The sequence below is a fragment of the Carcharhinus amblyrhynchos genome, chromosome 14, assembly GCF_965287045.1.
Source record: "Carcharhinus amblyrhynchos chromosome 14, sCarAmb.v2.hapA, whole genome shotgun sequence".
Lineage (NCBI taxonomy): Eukaryota > Metazoa > Chordata > Chondrichthyes > Carcharhiniformes > Carcharhinidae > Carcharhinus > Carcharhinus amblyrhynchos.
This window is the reverse complement of record NC_137337.1, coordinates 1,355,964-1,378,336: the sequence shown is the minus strand read 5'-3', so window position 1 is coordinate 1,378,336 and position 22,373 is coordinate 1,355,964. Positions and strand designations below refer to the sequence as shown.

The following is a 22,373-nucleotide window of genomic DNA, read 5'->3' as shown; positions in this document are numbered from 1 at the left end:
TCTCACGGGGGTATGGGTCCCACACACACTGACTGTCACTGGGGTACGGGTCCCACACACACTGACTCTCACTGGGGTATGGGTCCCTCACACACTGACTCTCACTGGGGTATGGGTCCCACACACTCTGACTCTCACTGGGGTACGTGTCCCACACACTCTGACACTCACTGGGGTATGGGTTCCTCACACACTGACTCTCACGGGGGTATGGGTCCCACACACACTGACTGTCACTGGGGTACGGGTCCCACACACACTGACTCTCACTGGGGTATGGGTCCCTCACACACTGACTCTCACTGGGGTACGGGTCCCACACACTCTGACTCTCACTGGGGTACGGGTCCCACACACACTGACTCTCACTGGGGCATGGGTTCCTCACACACTGACTCTCACTGGGGTACGGGTTCCACACACACTGACTCTCACGGGGGTATCGGTCCCACACACTGACTCTCACTGGGGTATGGGTCCCACACACTGGCTGTCACTGGGGTACGGGTCCCACACACACTGACTCTCACTGGGGTACGGGTCCCACACACACTGACTCTCACTGGGGTATGGGTCCCACACACACTGACTCTCACGGGGGTATCGGTCCCACACACTGACTCTCACTGGGGTATGGGTCCCACACACTGGCTGTCACTGGGGTACGGGTTCCTCACACACTGACTCTCACTGGGGTACGGGTTCCACACACATTGATTCTGACTGGGGTACGGGTCCCACACACACTGACTCTCACTGGGGTATGGGTTCCACACACATTGATTCTGACTGGGGTACGGGTCCCACACACACTGACTCTCACTGGGGTACGGATCCCACACACACTGACTCTCACTGGGGTACGGCTCTCACACACACTGACTCTCACTGGGATACGGGTTCCACACACACTGACTCTCACGGGGGTATGGGTCCCACGCACACTGACTCTCACTGGGCTACAGGTCCCACACACACTGACTCTCACTGGGATACGGGTCCCACACACACTGACTCTCACTGGGGTACAGGTCCCACACACACCGCCTCTCACTGGGATACGGGTCCCACACACACTGACTCTCACTGGGGTACAGGTCCCACACACACTGACTCTCACGGGGGTATGGGTCCCATACACACTGACTGTCACTGAGGTACGGGTCCCACACACACTGACTCTCACGGGGGTATGGGTCCCACACACACTGACTCTCACTGGGGTATGGGTCCCATACACACTGACTGTCACTGAGGTACGGGTCCCACACACACTGACTCTCACTGGGGTACGGGTCCCACACACACTGACTCTCACTGGGGTACGGGTCCCACACACACTGACTCTCACTGGGGTACGGGTCCCACACACACTGACTCTCACTGGGGTACGGGTCCCACACACACTGACTCTCACTGGATTACAGGTTCCACACACACACTGACTCTCACGGGGATACGGGTCCCACACACACTGACTCTCACTGGGGTACGGGTCCCACACACACTGACTCTCACTGGGGTACGGGTCCCACACACACTGACTCTCACTGGGGTACGGGTCCCATACACACTGACTCTCACTGGGGTACGGGTCCCACATACACTGACTCTCACTGGGGTATGGGTCCCACACACACTGACTCTCACGGGGGTACGGGTCCCACACACACTGACTCTCACTGGGGTACAGGTCCCACACACACTGACTGTCACTGGGGTACAGGTCCCTCACACACTGACTCTCACTGGGGTATGGGTCCCACACACACTGACTCTCACTGGGGTACAGGTCACACACACACTGACTCTCACTGGGGTATGGGTCCCACACACACTGACTCTCACTGGGGTATGGGTCCCAGACACACTGACTCTCACTGGGGTACGGGTCCCACACACACTGACTCTCACTGGGGTACAGGTCCCACACACACTGACTGTCACTGGGGTACGGGTCCCACACACACTGACTCTCACGGGGGTATGGGTCCCACACACACTGACTCTCACTGGGGTACGGGTCCCACACACACTGACTCTCACTGGGGTACAGGTCCCACACACAATGATACTCATTGGGGTATGGATCATGATTTCTTTTGCAGTAATTTGAAGAGTGCATTTGACAAAATGTTAGTGCCTAAGAGAGGGAAGTTTGCTGTCTGTTTGTTTTACCCTGTTGGACAGTTGGTTTATTCAAACAAAACACTGCTGTCTGTGCTTTTTGCTGTGGAATTGGTGTTTATCACACATCAGGGAAGACCAGCAATGATTTCAAAAAAAGCATGAGGAAACCTTTCCCAATGAAGCAAAATTGTGGACATCAAGGTTATAAAATCTGCAGAGTGCACATGAAGTTACTGAGTGAGATGATGGGGCCTGAATTCTGAACTGAATGGCTGTTCTTGTCAGTGAAATTTCACTGATGGAAGAAAATTGCTTTGCAATGCTCTCAGCGACAGTATGTCTCTGTGCGAACAAGTAGTTTCACACATATGACAATTCTCTGTTCCTCCCTGAGAAGCCTGTGCAGTATAAAGTAGGAAAATGCATGACATTGGAAAACGCAGCAAGGAAAAGCAAGGGTAAGGACTACACTAAACTGATAAAATTGCATTTAATTTAGTTTCGTTGAAGCTTCTTGAGCATTTTAAAAATCTTCATTACTTTACATATAATAATTCATATCAAGACCTTTATTAACATTGCAAAAGCACAAAGAACCTTCAATTAGTATGCACAAATGAAAAGTGAGCATGCAACTTCTGAAGTGAGTGGTGCGTGGGCCATGTTTCTATTTCATTTCGGGATGATGAGTGAATTTCTGAAACATACAAAAAAATCAAGAAATAAGTTGAGTTTGAAGAAAAGAAACAACTTGCTGAGCAAAAATAAAGCAAGGTCAAAGAAACCTGAGATTTAAAATAAAAGAGAAATTAATAAAAATGATGATGAGACTGTACAAGAGCGAGAGTTTGTGTCTATGTCCAGCTCACTCCTCGTCTCAATGTTGACACCCACACTTCGATCACAAAAACGATTCACCTTCAAGGACTAAGAACATTCCAGAAGAAGTCATGTTTTTTAAAATTAACTTTGCCTTAAAGGGTTAAGGATGAAGTAGAAAGGGTCGAGTGCTTCAGGTTTTTAGGTGTCCAGATCACCAATAACCTGTCCTGGTCGCCCCACGCCAAAACTATAGTTAAGAAAGCCAAAAAATGCCTTTACTTACTCAGAAGACTGAGGAAATTTGGCGTGTCAAATTTTGACTCTCAGTTGACTCTCACCAACTTTTACAGATGCACCATAGAAAGCATTCTTTCTGGTTGTATCACAGCTTGGTGTGGCTGCTGCTGTGTCCAAGGCCACAAGGAACTATAAGAGGTTGTGAATGTAGCCCAATCCAGCACGCAAACCAGCCTTCCATCCATTGGCACTGTCTACACTTCCTGATGTCTTGGCAAAGCAGCCAACATAATTAAGGACCCCATGCACTCTGGATACTCTGGATATTCTCTCTTCCACTTTCTTCTGTTGGGAAAATGATACAAAAGCCTGAGGTCACACACCAACTGACTCAAGAACAGCTTCTTCCTTGCTATTGTCAGACTTTTGAATGGAATTACTTTGCATTAAGTTGATCTTTCTCTACACCCTAGCTATGACTGTAACACTACATTCTGCACTCTCTCGTTTCCTTCTCTATGAACAGTATGTTTTGTCTGTTTAGCACACAAGAAACTACTTAATACATCAAATCAAATAAAAATCAAAATAAAAAAATCAAATACAAGTCCAACACTAACATCTCCACATCATGACTTAAAGGATTAATGCGTGGACTCTGGTTACAGCTACTCCTGGGAAAGACAGCATCTCATAACAGAAGCTAAGCAATTTTAAAAGAGTTTTTATAATTTTTTTTAAAGTTCATTTATAGGAGGTGGGGGTCACTGGCCGGCCACCATTTATTGCCCTTCCCTCATTGCCCCTGAACTGAGTGGCTTGCTCGACCATTTCGGAGGACATGTAAAAGTCAACCACACTGTGTGGCTCTGGAGTCACATGTTGGCCAGACCAGGTAAGGATGGCAGATTTCCTTCCCTCCACCTCCAAACTCCGTGGCCTGGTGCTTGGCTTCTCCCTCTGTGACTGGATTCTAGAGTTCTAATCCACAGATCGCAGTCAGGAAGGATGGGCAATGACACCTCCTCCATGATCACCTTCAACACCAGTGCCCCGCAAGGCTGTGTCTTCAGCTCCCTCCTATGCTCCTTATACACCTATCACTGGTGAAATTCTCCTCCAATTCGATTTTCAAGTTTGTTGGTGACTGTAGTGGGTCGGATCTCGCACAACGAGACAGAGTACAGGAAAGAGAGAGAATCTGGTGAACTGGTGCGATGATAATAATCTCTGCCTTAATGTCAGTAAAATGAAGGCGATTGTCATTGTGTTCAGGAAGCATAGTGGAGGACATACCTCTGTCTACAGGATGAAATGGAATCGATATCTTCAAAATGCTAGGTGTCCAGACCATCAACAACCTGTCCTGGCCCCTCCACATTGATGCTATAGTTAAAAAAACCCACAAATGCCACTATATTTCAGGAGGCTAAGGAAATTTGGCATGTCTGCTATGATTCTCACCAATTTTTACACCACAGAAAGCATTCTTGCCGGATGTATCACAGCTTGGTATGGCTCCTGCTCTGACAAAAACTGCAAGATACTACTAAGGATTATGAATGTTGCCCAGTCCATCACACAAATCAGCCTCCCGTCCATTGACTCTGTCTACACTTACTGCTGCCTCAGGAAAGGAGCCAGCATAATTAAGGACCCCATGCAGCTTGATCATGCATTCTTCCATCTTTTTATGTTGGGCAAAAGATACTGAAGTCAATTCACATACCAGCTGACTCAAGAACAGCTTCTTCCCTGCTGCCATCAGACTTTTGAATGGACCTACCTTATATTAAGTTGATCTTTCTGTACACCCTAGCTATCCCTGTAACACTACATTTGCACCCTCTCCTTTTCTTCTCCCCTATGTACTCTATGAACATGATGTGGAGAGTCCGGTGTTGGATGGTGTGGGCACAGTAATTAGTCTCACAACACCAGGTTAAAGTCCAACAGATTTATTTGCAATCACGAGCTTTCATCAGGAGCAGGGCTCTGGAAGCTCATGCTACCAAATGAATGTGTTGGACTCTATGAATGGTATGCTTTGTCAGTATTGCCCACAATTAACAATGCTTTTCACTGTATCCCAATACATGTGATAATAATAAATCAAATCACTTCCTCACTAACACATTTTCTCTGGGGTTCTCACACACTGACTTCCCCAGGGTACAGTTACACACACACTGACTTCCCCAGGGTACAGTTACGCACACACTAACTCTCCCAGCGTGCAGTTACACACACACAATGACTCTCCCAGCATGCAGTTACACACACACTGACTCTCCCAGGGTACAGTTACACACACACTGACTCTCCCAGGGTACAGTTACACACACACTGACTCTCCCAGGGTACAGTTACACACACACTGACTCTCCCAGGGTACAGTTACACACACACTGATTTCCCCAGGGTACAGTTACACACACACTGACTCTCCCAGGGTACAGTTACACACACACTGACTCTCCCAGGGTACAGTTACACACACACTGATTTCCCCAGGGTACAGTTACACACACACTGACTCTCCCAGCGTGCAGTTACACACACACTGACTCTCCCAGCGTGCAGTTACACACACACTGACTCTCCTAGCGTGCAGTTACACACACACTGACTTCCCCAGGGTACAGTTACACACACACTGACTTCCCCAGGGTACAGTTACACACACACTGACTCTCCCAGCGTGCAGTTACACACACACTGACTCTCCTAGCATGCAGTTACACACACACTGACTCTCCCAGCGTGCAGTTACACACACACTGACTCTCCTAGCGTGCAGTTACACACACACTGACTCTCCCAGGGTACAGTTACACACACACTGACTTCCCCAGCGTGCAGTTACACACACACTGACTCTCCCAGGGTACAGTTACACACACACTGACTCTCCCAGGGTACAGTTACACACACACTGACTCTCCCAGGGTGCAGTTACACACACACTGACTCTCCCAGCATGCAGTTACACACACACACTAACTCTCCCAGCGCGCAGTTACACACACACTGACTCTCCCAGCGCGCAGTTACACACACACACTGACTCTCCCAGGGTACAGTTACACACACACTGACTCTCCCAGGGTACAGTTACACACACACTGACTCTCCTAGCGTGCAGTTACACACACACACTGACTCTCCCAGGGTACAGTTACACACACACTGACTCTCCCAGGGTACAGTTACACACACACTGACTCTCCCAGGGTACAGTTACACACACACACTGACTCTCCCAGGGTACAGTTACACACACACTGACTCTCCCAGGGTACAGTTACACACACACTGACTCTCCCAGCGTGCAGTTACACACACACTGACTCTCCCAGCGTGCAGTTACACACACACACTGACTCTCCCAGGGTACAGTTACACACACACACTGACTCTCCCAGGGTACAGTTACACACACACTGACTCTCCCAGGGTACATTTACACACACACTGACTCTCCCAGGGTACAGTTACACACACACTGACTCTCCCAGGGTACAGTTACACACACACTGACTCTCCCAGGGTACAGTTGCACACACACTCAGTCTCCCAGGGTACAGTTACACACACACTGACTCTCCCAGGATACAGTTGCACACACACTGACTCTCCCAGGGTACAATTACACACACACTGACTCTCCCAGGGTACAGTTGCACACACACTCAGTCTCCCAGGGTACAGTTACACACACACACTGACTCTCCTAGCGTGCAGTTACACACACACTGACTCTCCCAGGGTACAGTTACACACACACTGACTCTCCCAGGGTACAGTTACACACACACTGACTCTCCCAGGGTACAGTTACACACACACACTGACTCTCCTAGCGTGCAGTTACACACACACTGACTCTCCCAGGGTACAGTTACACACACACTGACTCTCCCAGGGTACAGTTACACAAACACTGATTTCCCCAGGGTACAGTTACACACACACTGACTCTCCCAGGATACAGTTGCACACACACTGACTCTCGCAGGGTACAATTACACACACACTGACTCTCCCAGGGTACAGTTGCACACACACTCAGTCTCCCAGGGTACATTTACACACACACTGACTCTCCCAGGGTACAGTTACACAAACACTGATTTCCCCAGCGTGCAGTTACACACACACTGACTCTCCCAGGGTACAGTTACACACACATTGACTCTCCCAGGGTACAGTTACACACACACTGACTCTCCCAGGATACAATTACACACACACTGATTCTTGCTACACTGTGTTCTGGTGGTAGGAAACTCTACTAATTAAATCACTTTGCATTTGTTGCAGGGTCCCTCAAGTAAACCTGCACGCCGGCAGGGTGGATGGGCAGATGACACCCCTCGATCATTCAAGTAAGTGCCAAGTGCAAGGATTTTTAAAGGGCTCTTCCTGTAATGTGAATAGTTTTGCTGAACCGTATAGATCTGGCTTTGACTCCTGACGTCAGTTGACAGAAAATTGCCGGAATTGATAATTCTGAAAAGCTTAACAAGGCACTTAGGAAATCACAGTATAGTCAGACAAAGTCAAGATGGTTTTATGAAGGGAAACCATAGTTAACAAATTTATTGGCATTTATGGAGGATGTAACTAGTAGAGTAATTAAAGGAAGACAGGAGATATACCCAGATTTCCAATACACATTCAATAAAGTACCACATAAAGAGTTAAGAATACACATGACGTGGTCTCATAGAATCCCTACAGTACAGAAGGAGGCCATTCAGCCTGTCAGGTCTGCACCAACTCTGCAAAAAAGCATTTCAACCAGGCCCCACCCCCACACCCTATCCCCATAACTCTCATTAAGTTGGGAGTAATATATTAGCATTGTGACATTAGTGTACCTTTAAGAGATTTTTTTAAAGTCACGTTCTCAGTGTTGCTGAGTTGTCTGTAGAAATCCTTTTATTGCTTCTTAAATGGAGATTGTTTATTTTTACTCTGGGATCTTTATGATCCTACATTGTTAGGAGGAAGGACATGTGTTTTGCACAGTTTTTTTCCTTCCCAGTCAATTTAAGGTTTCATTTTCAGTTTTGGCTGGCAGTAGTTTTACTTTAGGAGGGACATCAAGCTGAAAAGAAGTGTTTCTCTCTCCCTGGTTTTGGAAATTCTGCTGGTTAGCTAAAAGTAAGGCTTCTTGCCTTCCTGGAGTAGAGAATCTGCTGTTGGTGGCTCAACCAGAATCTCTCCCTGGTGTTCTGGGAAACTGTTCTGACTCCAAGCTTGTCTGTATGTGTATCAAGAGAACTGCAGCATTCATCCAAAGGATTCAGTCCTAGTATCACGTGAGCAGTGGTTTTTGCTATGATAAACCTGTGGAAAGGGTTTTATTTCTATGGAAAGTTTTGTTTGATTGGAACATTTTAGATATATTTTTTATACATTATCGTGATTATTTTGTTTTTGTTTGTAGTTGATAAACGTTATCGCTAATTTTCTTTCATACATATCGACTATATTCTTAAATAAACTTTGTTTGAGAGGAGCTCCCTAGTGGGTCATTTGAATCATACCTGGAATGAAGCATCCCACGCTCACCCGAGCCAAATTCAAATTACAAAACTTACAATTCAGATGGACTTCATAAAACACGTTGGAATTTCTGACCTGAATTACAACAGCGTAGATTAAAGATTGGTTGAAGGACAGCTAACAAACTACAATGATAAATGTAGAATTTTCAAACTGACAGGATGTAATGAGTGGACTGCTGCAAGGATCAGTGCTGGGGCCTTGGCAAATTGCAATAAATATTGATGACTTAAATGAAGATGCAGAGAGTAATATTTCTAAGTTTGCAGAGATCATGGAGGGTTGTGGAGCTAGTGACAATTAACATAGAAACTTATAAATTAGAGCAAGAATAGGCCATTTGGCCCTTTGAGCCTGCTGTGTCATTCATTATGATCATGGCTGATCATCCATTTCAGTAAGCTGTCCCCTCTTTCCCTCATATCCTTTGATCTCGTTAGCCCCAAGAGCTATATCTAGCTCCTCCTTGCAAACATACAATATTTTTCTCTTAACTGTTTTCTGTAGTAGAGAATTCCACAGGTTCACTACACTGGGTGAAGAAATTTCTCCTCATCTCAGTCTGAAATGATTTATGAAGACGTAAACCATTAATATTATTATCATATATTTAAATAGTTGCATGATTGCTTTAAGAACAGGTCATATGATTTGATGTTGGTGTGATTGGGCTGCTTCATCCTGCTCTTAGTCTTAGTTTGTTCTCTGTGCAGACAACAACTCTTTCAATAGATCTGTTGTTGTTATTGTGAATCTACACGTGCCAACCGCATCTTTTTCTTTTTGTTTAAAATCCGCAGCCCCTAACATAGGTTAGGATGTTTCGAAAAGAAAATTAGCGACGTGTCGGGATTTTATTTTATCGAGAACATTGGGAAAGGACCTAAAGCAGATATAAATCACTGTGGGTCCTCACACTTTGAATATTAAAAGGTTTGGAAAATCAAAAACAGGATTAACAACAGTGCAGGAAGGGCAAGTAAAAAAAAAAAATCTGTGTGGGTTTTGAAAGAGCGGGTTTTTCTGATCAGAGACAGTGAGATTCCAGGCAGTATCTGGCATATTTGAAAAGAAAGAATGCTTTGCTGTATGGCTGGGTCGTTTAAAGAAAAAGTCACCAGTCTCTAGAGTTTAAAGGGGAGCATTGAGGAGACAGTAATACAAAATAAATATACTGATCAGTCTTCAGTTGCCAGAGCCAGCTGGAGAAATGGTGGGCCAATTGGAACTATAAATCCTTCCAATGGAGAATCTTGAAGAGCATTACTCTCCAAAACTAATGATCATCATGGAGCGGCTCCAGTTTCACCAAGGATTCAAGTGGGAGGTGAAAGCATTGCTCAGTTTGTGGAAGCTTTAAACAGGCTGGCACAGCATTGTGAATTTGGTTAGAAGATTCTCTCCAAGATTGTTTAATTTCTGGTCTCCAAAATGAGGCTATCCAAAGAAGATTGCTTACTCAACATGCTTACTTAACTTTAAAGACTGCAGTAGAAATCACAGTGTCAATGGAACTGGCTGCTAAAGAGGCTTCACAATTTGGTTCAGGAATGAAGATCCACAGTTTGGGACTGCCCATAAGAAGTCAAAACAGCAACAAGCATGTCAGAGACGTGCCGTAATGGGCCATTCAGCAAGTAAATGTTGGAGAAAGGTTATAGCACAATGACTACATTGGAAAAGCTTGTTGGGGCTAGACCAGCTTCCCTTGGGAAGAATATTCAGAACAAGAATCTGGATATCTTCAAAGAATAGAATAAGTTGCATTCTACACAAAGAATTTAGAACATGGAAGAAAAGAATTATGACTGTGAGAAGAGAATGTCCAATGATGTGATGAAGAGCTCCAACTAACTATCTTATCCATACAGGGTGAATCAAATAGATTCTGGGTGATTCCAATGTTAAATGGACGACCTGTTAGGATGGAGGTTGATACTGGAGCTGCTGTATCTTTAATTTCTGAGACTATGTACCAGCAAAAACTGAAGCATCTTCCTTTAAAACCAGCTGATGTGATTTTAAGATCATACACGGAGGAGATTGGGTCGTTAAAACATTACATCATGGTCAATGTAGAGTTGAATAGACAAGCAATGGAACTGTCTCTCCGTGTGCTTCGTGATAATTTTCCAGCTGTGTTTGGGAGATCATAGCTGGAGAAGATAAAGCTTAACTAGAGAGCTGTCAGTGGATTGGCCAGTGTCAAAACAGACCCACAGCACCTTCTGCACAAATACAAGGGTGTATTCAAAGAGAGACTTGGCTCAATGAAGGGAGATGAAGTGAATGAAACAGATGGTTCAGTTTGTATTTATGGTGAATTTGAAACAACAATAAATCCAATGTTGTGCGCTGGTCAGTATCTGCTTTCTTCAGTTGAAGATTTGTTTGCTGGTTTATCATGCTGGTGCAGTATCATACTGAGTAGATGCCACCAACTAGCTTTGTAATATTCTTTATTTTTTACTAGCAGATCATTTGTGACAGCTTCTCAAGTTCAGAGCCATACTAGAGATGATCCTGTGAGGGGAAGGTGATGGATGTGGTATTGAAAGGAATGATAACTGGAACACATTGTCCACATCCTGATATGAAACCATGTGTGTCAAAGAAAGCTTGAGTTCAGTGTCCAGTCTGGGTATCTGTTATGGGGAATCCGAGTGATCATTCCTCCTAATCTGCGGGGAAGACTTCTTTATTAAAGACTTCTATATTAAAGAAATCTTAGTGTAGTGTGAATGGAGGAATTAGCACACAGTAATTATTGGTGGCCGGGTCTGGATGCTCAGATTGAAGAAAATGTGAGACAGTGTCAATCCTGTGCACAAATAAATACACCCCTGTCATCTCTGTAACACCATGGGAGTGACCTAAAATGCCATGGCAGTGATCATACATAGATTTTGCTGATCAGAACAGCCTGGTTCATCCTGAGCGAGAGATTAAATTGAGGGCTAGGGAATGGAGTTTTAGAATGTAAACATATAGAACAAACTAGGGGATTTTCACAGTCACTTCATTGCAGTGTTAATGTGAGCCTACCTGTGACTGATAAATAAATAAACTTTTAAGGGAAAGGTGTTTCTACCCATTTGAAGTCTAATAAGTTCACCCATTTGAAGGGGCCAAGAGTATTTATATTCACTACAGATTATGTTTTTTAAATTATTCTTTTGTGGATTTGGTGTCGCTGACATCCCTAATTGTCCTTGAACTGATTCTCTCACTTGACCATTTTGAGAGGGCAGTTCAGCATCAATCACATTATGGCTAAAATTGTACAGGGCTTCATTGAGATCACATCTGGAATGCATGTGTAGTTTTAGTCTCCATGTGTAAGAAAGAATATGTGGGCGATTCTCCAAGTTCACTGCGCTGCCCTAGCCCACCAGGCATTGGGCAGTGCCAAGGGGATAGGATCGGAGGGAGCAGGGCCTAGTGGAGGGAGATCAGTGGGGTGGAGGGGTTCCACTGCCACTCTGCATAGGGATCAGTGATAGAGGGAGGGAAGGGACTGTCCCAGAGACTAGGAGGCTGGCAGTGCGGGGTGACTGCACATTGCCGACCTTCGCTGTGACAGATGGATGCCTGCACAGTCACCCACTCATTGCTATGCTGCTGGTCTCTCCAGCGGGAACAGGCCGTGCCTCTGGATTTTCAACGTGAATCTGTGATGCACAATGTTGGAGATTCATTGTGAAAATCCTGCTAAAAAAACTAGCGTGAGTTACTCCAGTTTTTCGGCACTTAGAATTATTTTGGGAGAATCCCAGCCTATATCTCCATTGGTTGTGGCACAGTGAAGGTTCACTAGGTTGGTTCCTGAGATGAGAGACTAAGTACATTGGATCTGTACTCTCTGGAGTTTGGGAAAATGAGACCTGATCTCATTGAAATCTCCAAGATTCTGAAGTGCTTTGGTACGGTGTACACCAAGTGGTTGTTTCTCTGGCTGTGGAATCTAAAACCCAGGAGCACAGTCTCAGGATAAGGGACCAGTCATGTAGGACTGTGAGGAGAAATATCTTCACTCAAAGGGATGTGAATCTTTGGAATTCCCTCCCCCAGAGGGTTCCGGATGTGCCATCACTGAACACATTGGAGATTGAGTTTGACTGACATTTGATCTCTTGGAACAAAGGAATTCTGAAGAGAGGACAGGAAAGTGGAATTGAGGCAGAAGATCAGCCATGATCATATTTATAATGTATTTAAAGTGATAGCAATTCTTCTTGTATCACATCATATGGACCTGTAGTGACGTTAGCAGAGAGATTGGGGGGCTTTTATGGCTTTTCCATCTTAGACTTGGAATAAATTGCACCTTCTTAATAAAACTACATCATGTTAAACTACAACCCATTCGTGTGACACCTCATTACTTTCCTTCTTTGCATAGTTATTGATTGACATGTAGCAAAGAAGAAATTGGCAACGGGAGTCAGAAAAATGTTTTTTTGACTGGATGTAAAGAAAATGAAACCCAGTGCATTAGATTGAAAAGTAAATCAAAGGGAAAGAAACTTCCAATACAAAAAGGCTTGGACAGGAAAGGAAACCGTGAGTACGCAAGAAAGGTTAAACTTATTTGTCTATCAATAAGATGGGTAGAATTCCAAGCTATGGAGAGTGTGCACAAGGAGAAGTGAAATGGGCTACGGGAACAATGATTTACAGAAGCAAAAAACTGTGAGATCTTAAAGAGAAGCTACAACTCAGAAGAAAGAAAAGGTTTCCGGAAAAGGGAAACTGTGGCATTGTTAGCTTGTGTACTCTTTTGCATTGTGTGGGGAAGAGGGTTAAGACTGAGTTATAAGGAGAGGCTGGATAGACTGGGACTTTTTTCTCTGGAGCGTAGGAGGCTGAGGGGTGATCCTAGAGGTCTATAAAAAAATGAGGGGCATAGATCAGCTAGACAGTTCTGTTCCCAAAGGAAGGGGAGTCTGAAACTAGAGGGTATAGGTTTAAGGTGAGAGGGGAGAGATACAAAAGGTCCAGAGGGGCAATTTTTTCACACAGAGGGTGGTGAGTGTCTGGAACAAGCTGCCAGAGGTAGTAGTAGAGGCGGGTACAATTTTGTCTTTTAAAAAGCGTTCAGTCACATGGGTGAGATGGGTATAGAGGGATATGAGCCAAATGCAGGCAATTGGGATTAGCTTCAGGGTTTCAAAAAAGGGGTGGCATAGACAAGTTGGGCCAAAAGGCCTATTTCTATGCTGTAAACCTCTATGACTGAAGAAAATATTAACCTGGGAGCCAATAACCAAAAATTTGAGAAAAAGATAGCACCATAGATGTATTTGATGAAGATTGTAAGACTTAGAACTCGTACAAAGAAAGATTCCAAAGCCTTGGATGAATCTATACCTGAGGTCACTATTACAGATGTCAGAGCAGCTTTCTTGAAGGTCAACCCACGGAAAGCCACTGGCCCGGATGAGCACTCAGATCCTGCTAGCGGGGATATTCGCAGACATCTTCAACCTCTCTTTACAACAATCTGAGGACACTATCTGCTTCAAGGAGACGACCATCAACCCAGCATCAAAAGCCAAGCAGCTTGCCTTAATCCGGGATAGTCAGCACGGTTTTGTGAGGGGTAAGTCTTGCCTCACAAATTTGAATTTTTTGAGGAGGTAACTAAGTGTGTAGATGAAGGTAGAGCAGTTGGTGTCATATGCATGGATTTTAGGTGTTTGTTAAGGTGCCCCATGGTAGGCTCATGAAGTAGGTAAAGAGGTGTGGGATAGAGGGAAATTTGGCTGATTGGATAAGTAACTGGCTGTCTCATAGAAGATAGAGGGTGGTGGTTGAGGGAAAATTTTCAGACTGGAGGCCAGTTACCAGCGGTGTACCACAGGGGTCAGTGCTGGGTCCTCTGCTTTTTGTGACTTTTATCAATGACTTGGGAAGAGGGGGCTGATGGATGGGTTAGTAAATTTGCTGATGACACCAAGATTGGTGGAGTAGTGGATGAGGGGGAGGGGTCTTGTAAGCTGCAAAGAGACGCTGATTGGATGCAGAGCTGGGCCGAAAAGTGGCAGATGGAGTTTAACCCTGATAAGTGTGAGGTGATTCATTTTGGTAGGACAAACTTAAATGCAGATTACAGGGTCAACAACAGGGTTCTGAGGAATGTGGAGGAACAGAGAGATCTTGGGGTTCATATCCACAGATCTCTGAAGATTACCACTCAAGTGGATAGAGCCGTGAAGAAGGCTTATAGTGTGTTACCGTTTATCAACAGGGGGTTTGAGTTTAAGGGTCATGGGGTTATGCTGCAACTATACTGGACCTTGATGAGACCACATTTAGAATATTGTGTGCAGTTCTGGTCACCTCACTATGAGAAGGATGTGGAAGCATTGGAGAGAGTGCAGAGGAGATTTACCAGGATGCTGCCTGGTTTGGAGGGTAGGTCTTATGAGGAAAGATTGAGGGAGCTGGGGCTTTTCTCTTTAGAGCGGAGGAGGATGAGAGGCGACTTAATAAAGGTTTATAAGATGATGAGAGGGATTGATAGAGTGGACGTTCAGAGACTATTTCCTCAGGTGGATGTAGATGTTACTAGGGGACATAACTATAAGGTTGACGGTGGGAGATATAGGAGGGATATCCAAGGTAGATTCTTTACTCAGAGAGTGGTTGGGGTGTGGAATGCACTACCTGCGGTGATAGTGGAGTCGGACACTTTAGGAACTTTCAAACGGTTATTGGATAGGCACATGGAGCACACCAGAAAGATAGGGAAATGGGATAGCTTGATCTTGGGTTCGGACAAAGCTCAGCACAACATTGAGGGCCGGAGGGCCTGTACTGTGCTGTACTGTTCTATGATCTAATAACCAGGACAAAGTAGAAATGGTTGAGAGCTTCAAGTTTTTAGGCGTCCATATCACCAACAACCTGTCCTGGTCTCCCCTTTGCCGACACTATAGTTAAGAAAGCCCACCAATGCCCCTGCTTTCTCAGAAAACTTAGGAAATTTGGCATGTCAGCTATGACTCTTACCAACTTTTACAGATGCACCACAGAAAGCATCCTTTCTGGTTGTATCACAGCTTGGTATGGGCTCCTGCTCTGTCCAAGACAGCAAGAAACTACAAAAGGTCATGGATGTAGCCCAGTCCATCATGCAAACCAACCTCCCATCCATTGACTCTGTCTACACTTCCCGCTGCCTCGGTAAAGCAGCCAGCATAATTAAGGACCCCACACACCCGGACATTCTCATTTCCACCTTCTTCCTCCAGGAGAAAGATACAAAAGTCTGAGGTCACGTACCAACCAACTCAAGAACAGCTTCTTCCCTGCTGCTGTCAGACTTTTAAATGGACCTACCTTGCATTAAGTTGATCTTTCTCTACACCCTCACTATGACTGTAACACTACATTCTGTACTCTCTCGTTTCCTTCTCTATGAACAGTATGTTTTGTCTGTGTAGCGCACAAGTAACAATATTTTTAACTGTATGTGAATACATTTGACAATAATAAATCAAATCAAAATCAGAAAGTGGTGTTCCGCAGGGATCAGTGCTGGGACCTTTGCTGTTTGTGATATATATAAATGATTTGGAGGAAAATGTAACTGGATTGATTACTAAGTTTGCGGACGACACAAAGGTTGGTGGATTTGCGGATAGCAATGAGGACCATCAGAGGATACAGCAGGATACAAATCAGTTGGAGACTTGGGTGGAGAGATGGCAGATGGAGTTTAATCCGGACAAATGTGAAGTAATTCATTTTGGAAGGTCGAATACAGATAGGAATTATGCAGTAAATGGCAGAACCCTTAAGAGTATTGATAGGCAAAGGGATCTGGGTGCACAGGTACACAGGTCACTGAAAGTGGCCGTGCAGGTGGAGAAGGTAGTCAAGAAGGCATACGGCATGCTTGCCTTCATTGACCAGGTCATTGAGTTTAAAAATTGGCAAGTCATGTTGCAGCTTTATAGAATCTTGGTTAGGCTGCACTTGGAATATAGTGTTCAATTCTGGTCACCACACTACCAGAAGGATGTGGAGGCTTTGGAGAGGGTACAGAAAAGATTTACCAGGATGTTGCCCTGCTATGGAGGGCATTAGCTATGAGGGAAGGTTGGAGAAACTTGGTTTATTCTCACTGGAACAATGGAGATGGAGGGGTGACCTAATAGAAGTCTACAAGATTATGAGGGGCATTGGCACAGTGGATAAACAGCAGCTTTTTCCCAGGGTGGAAGAGTCAATTATTAGGGGGCACAGGTTTAAGGTGCGAGGGGCAAGATTTAAAGGAGATGTACGAGGCAAGTTTTTTACACAGAGTAGTGAGTTTCTGGAACTCGTTGCCGGGGGAAGTAGTGGAAGCGGATCCGGTGGTGACTTTTAAGGCAGATCTTAACAAATACATGAATAGGATGGGAATAGAGGGATATGGTCCCAGAAGGGTAGGGAGTTTTAGTTGAGTCGGGCAGCATGGTCGAGCAGCAAACTTTGGGGACAAAGGAAAAGTCTGAGTAACACTGTTAAACCAAGTCAATGAGACAATAAAACACAAGCCCTGTCCATGCAGCGACTGAGATCTCATTGATAATATTCACATCCCAGTGATTTCTACAGAAAATTGCAAGCACATCTTTTGATTATTGATGCTAACCTCAGCAAAGTTCCCAAAAGCTCCAATGTCGGTTTCTTTTCTTTAATGAGGTTGGCTAAATGTGGATCCCACATGTCACCATGTTTTGTACACTGTTACAGTGTAAGCAGATTTTGTGGTGAGATTGATTGTTGTCATTTGTTGTGCAGTCATTGGTGACTGGGATTGTTGATTACTCTCTGGACATTGCACACATCAATGGCCATCAGTTCTCTGTGGTGTTCTCACCTCAGCCTGTGCCATCATTGCAGACAATTAGTTTTTAACGTGTGAACATGTATATATATTTCATCTTAAAAACGAATTATCTCCATTCCACCTGATACATGTACACTTAAACATGCCTCCCGCTAGCACTGTGGGCCAATGCCTATCTCAGTGAGTCAGCCTCAGCTCCGCTGCTTCCTGTGGGTTAGCATATCACTGATATTTGCTATACTTGGGCAGGAAGAATGGCCACTTGGATGCGAGTATGGAACTTTGATTGATGTTCCATACTCCAGTAAGGATCAGGAGTGGCAGTAAAGATCAGGAGTGGAGGGAAGAGCCTGGGCTGGAGGAGTGGATAGGTGGCTGGAGAGAGATTTAGTGGGGGAATCACAGAAACCCTACATTGCAGACGAGGCCATTTGGCCCATTGAGTCCACACCGACAGCAATCCCACTTAGGCCTTATCTCCATAACCTCACATATTTACCCCACTAATCCCTCTGACCTATGCATCCTGGGACACTAAGGGGCAATTTAGCATGGCCAATGCACCTAACCTGCACATCTTTAGATTGTGGGAGGAAACTAGAGCACGCGGAGGAAACCCATGCAGACATGGGGAGAATGTGCAAACTCCACACAGACAGTGACCCAACCGGGAATCGAACCCAGGTCCCAGGCTCTGTGAGACAGCACTGCTAACCGCTGTGAGACAGCAGTGTTGACCACTGTGCCACCGTGCCGCCCTTGTTAGCTTAAAATAAATTCAGCTCTCTTAATGGAATTCGGCAAGTCAGCATTCACAGCACAAACCAACAATGTTCCAGGAATCTACATTCCCTGGGTAAACCTCGAGCATCTCATCGAGTTAAGCCTTGAGTAATGAGATTGTGAGGCCTGGTCCTCCATAACTCATTAGAGCTGAAACAAACTTTTTCCAAACACCATTGCTTCACTTCATCACCATATACTTGAAAATGACCCCAAGCTCTAAAATATAAAAACCAAGCACTTTCAGCATTGGCACTTGGTAATTCTGGGCTTGAAGAGTATAGAAGGTATAGGAGTAGAATTGAGAGAGAAATCAGGAGGACAAAAAGGAGACATGAGAATGTTTTGGCAAATAAGGCAAAGGAGAATCCAAAGAGCTTCTACAAATACATACAGGGCAAAAGAGTAACAAGGGATATCAAGTGTGGTATCAACATGCTGTGCTTGGTTGAAGTCATTAGGTTACATTTCAGCTTAATTTGAAGTAATTTTTAAAAGCGGCATCTCGGTCTTTTGGCTAAGATGCAAATGAGATCAAGCCTTGGAGGAGGAGCTATACTGACTCCAATCAGCTTGGATCATGTAGATCAAGCCCAAGACAGGAGGTGAGAGCCCTGTCTTGTCAGCTTGGATCGGGAATGTCTCAACTTGTTGAGGCTCTGAATTGGACTTGATTGGATTGAATTGGATAGAAACAAAAAAAAACTAGGGAGAGAGTTATCAACAAGCTCATCTATGTGTTGGATCCACAAGAGATGGGTAAGATCCTAAATGAATATTTCTCACCAATATTTACTGTTCAGAAAAGCATGGATGTTAGAGAACTTGGGGAAATAAATATTGGTGTCTTGAGGAGTGTACATAGAACATAGAACACTACAGCACAATCAGGCCCTTCGGCCCACAAGTTGCGCCAATCACATCAACACCTACCGATCCATAGACCTATCTATAACCCCCAATCCCACTAAATCCCATATACTCATCCAGAAGTCTTTTAAAAGACCCCAGCGAGTTCGCCTCCACCACCACTGACGGCAGCCGATTCCATTCACTCACCACCCTCTGAGTGAAAAACTTACCCCAACATCACTTCTGTACTTGCCTCCCCGCACCTTAAATCTGTGTCCTCTCGTAGCGACCATTTCAACCCGGGGAAATAGCCTCTGAGAATCCACCCTATCTATTCCTCTCAACATCTTATAAACCTCTATCAGGTCGCCTCTCAACCTTCGTCTCCCCAGGGAGAAGAGTCCCAGCTCCCTCAACCTATCTTCATAAGGCATGCCTCCCAATCCAGGCAACATCCTTGTAAATCTCCTCTGTACCCTTTCAATAGCTTCTACGTCCTTCCTATAGTGAGGACTTCATATTACAGAGAAGGAGATGCTGAAAGTCTTAAAGCGCATCAAGGTAGATAAATCTGCAGACGGAATGAGGTATATCCCAGGATGTTGTGGGAGGCTAGGGAGGAAATTGCGGGTCCCCTAGCTGAGATATTTGAATCATCGATAGTCACAGGTGAGGTGCCTGAAGATTGGAGAGTGGCAAATGTTGTACTTTTGTACTTTGAGAAGGTCTGCAGGGAAGAGCCTGGGAACTACAGGTCAGTGAGCCTCACATCTGTGGTGAGTAAATTGTTGGAAGGTATTTTGAGAGACAGGATCTACAGACATTTAGAGATGCAAGGACTGATTAGGGACAGTCAGCATGGCTTTATGAGTGGAAAATCATGTCTCACAAATTTAGTTGAGTTTTTTGAAGGGGTAACCAAGAAGGTAGATGAGGGCAGTGCAGTTGATGTTATCTACATGGACTTTAGCAAGGCCTTTGACAAGCTACTGCATGGTAGGTTGTTGCATGAAGTTAAATCTCATGGGGTCCAGGGTGAGGTAGCCAATGGGATACGCAATTGGCTTGATGACAGAAGACAGAGGCTGGTTGTAGAGGGTTGTTTTCATACTGGAGGCCTGTGACCAGCGGTGTGTCTCAGAGATCGGTGCAGGGAGCACTGTTATTTGTCATTTATGTTAATGATTTGGATATAGGGGGCATGATTGGTAAGTTTGCAGATGACAGCAAGATTGGTGGCATAGTGGACAGTGAAGAAAGTTATCTCCAGTTGCAACGGAGTATAAACTGAGTGTGTGCCTTTACACGCCCTGTTTGTGATCAGAACTCCCCACTCACCTGACGAAGGAGCAGCGCTCCAAAAGCTAGTGGTGTTTACTACCTCAAATAGAAAGACACAGAACCAACTGTTTGGAGACTTAAGGAACAAGGTGTGGCTAGATTGGGCCTTGTTGGGGGCAGTAGGATCTGGGAAAATCAGGCTGTGCAGAATGCATTTTGAAGAAGACGGGAAGTTGCTCCTGAGCATGGCTGGGAGAAGTGAGACTCCGGAAGAGCCATGGCTGGGAGAACCAGGAATAACATTGGACTGATTCTTATTATGCTGTGAATCTGCGGAAGGTGTGGTGCACAGCGAAAAGCGTTGTAAAATGTATCTCGATGGTGTTAGTTAATGCAAAAATAGCTTTTCAGTGTGTTAGTTGTACCTTAAGTAATATTTAATCTATGTTTTAGCTTGTTTGTTACAATAAATGTCTTTAAATGGGAAATCTTATCCTTTAGTTACATTGTCACTCACATTGTCTGTACCTTTAAGACTTGATTACCTGTAAAGACTCACATTCCAGCCATTATTTTGTAAATTCAGTTTGAGTCTTTATATACCCTGTTTGTGAACACAACTCCCATTCACCTGATGAAGGGGCCGTGCTCTGAAAGCTAGTGGCTTGTGTTACTAAATAAACCTGTTGGACTTTAACCTGGTGTTGTGAGACTTCTTACTGTGTTTACCCCAGTCCAATGCTGGCATCTCCACATCAAGACAACCAGAGGGAAACAGACTGAAGACAATTAATAAAAGAACCCGATTGATACAGAGGTTTTATTTTGCAGTGAGTTCTGATCTGGAATGTGCTGTCTGAAAGGCAGTGGAAGCAGTTTCTGTAGTAAGCTTCGGAAGAGGATTGGGTAAATATTTGAAGGAGACAGTTTTCAGGATTATGGGAGAAAAGCAGAGCATTCGGTCTAACTAGAAATCTCTGCCAAATATGTAATACAGGCCTAATGGACTGAATGGCTCCTACCTGTTCTGTAACAGGGTGAGAGTAATTGGTTTGGTTTCTGCTCCATACTCAGAACATTGATCTGCTCAAATGTGAAGAAGTGAATTGGTTTCCTTGCTAACAGACAAACTGTTGAAACTGTGCAGCAGAGGGCAGTGTTGGTTTGGTCCTGGCAGATCCTGATGTCCTTGCAAGGATATTTTGGCTCTCAGTCACTGAGCAGCATTCCTCCTGTTAGATCCAGTCACCAGTAATTTTCCAGAATGGTAATACATTATTGTTTAAAGGAGCAGCTATCCATGTCAGTGCTCACCAAGATACAACTACATATGGTCACACAGTGACCCCCCCACCATCAGCTCGCAGCTTCACAACTGTCCTTTCGCTTCTTTTCTTTATATCTGTCTCTCCCCCTGCCCTTACCTTATTCTCTCTCTGTTCCCCCTATTTCTTCATGTCCACCTGTCTTGTTCTCTCACTTTCCTCCCCGCTCTTGTCTGTCTCTTTCTCTCTCTCTCTCTTTTCCTGTCTCATTCTGTCTCACTGCCTTTCTGTCTCCCTTTCATTCTCTCTCTTATTCTCTGTTTATCTCCCCCTTTCTTTTTCTGTCTCCCTTTATCTCTTCCTCTCTTTTCCTGTCTCTTTCTCTCCCTCTCTGTCTTTCTTTCTCTCCCTGTTTCAATCTTTCTCTTTCTCTATCAATCTCCCCACTCTCTTTTCCTGTTTCTTTCCCTGTCACATTGTAACTCTCTCTCTCTCTCTCTCTCCCTGCCTCATTGTCCATTTCACTCTCTCCCTTATTTGTTTCCATCACAGCCAGTGTTTCTGGATATTCTTCTCACTCTACACAC

General features: G+C 44.8%; 1 protein-coding gene across 2 annotated transcripts in view; it reads left to right on the top strand.

Moving 5' to 3' along the window:
* ift43 (intraflagellar transport 43 homolog (Chlamydomonas)) overlaps positions 1–22,373 on the top strand; it is a 74,180-nt gene that overhangs the window by 23,709 nt on the left and 28,098 nt on the right. For both annotated transcript variants that reach the window (XM_080202138.1, XM_080202137.1), the window contains exon 3: positions 7,513–7,577. In XM_080202138.1, the coding sequence (XP_080058264.1) occupies positions 7,513–7,577 (65 nt within the window). The remainder of the gene's footprint in view (positions 1–7,512; positions 7,578–22,373) is intronic.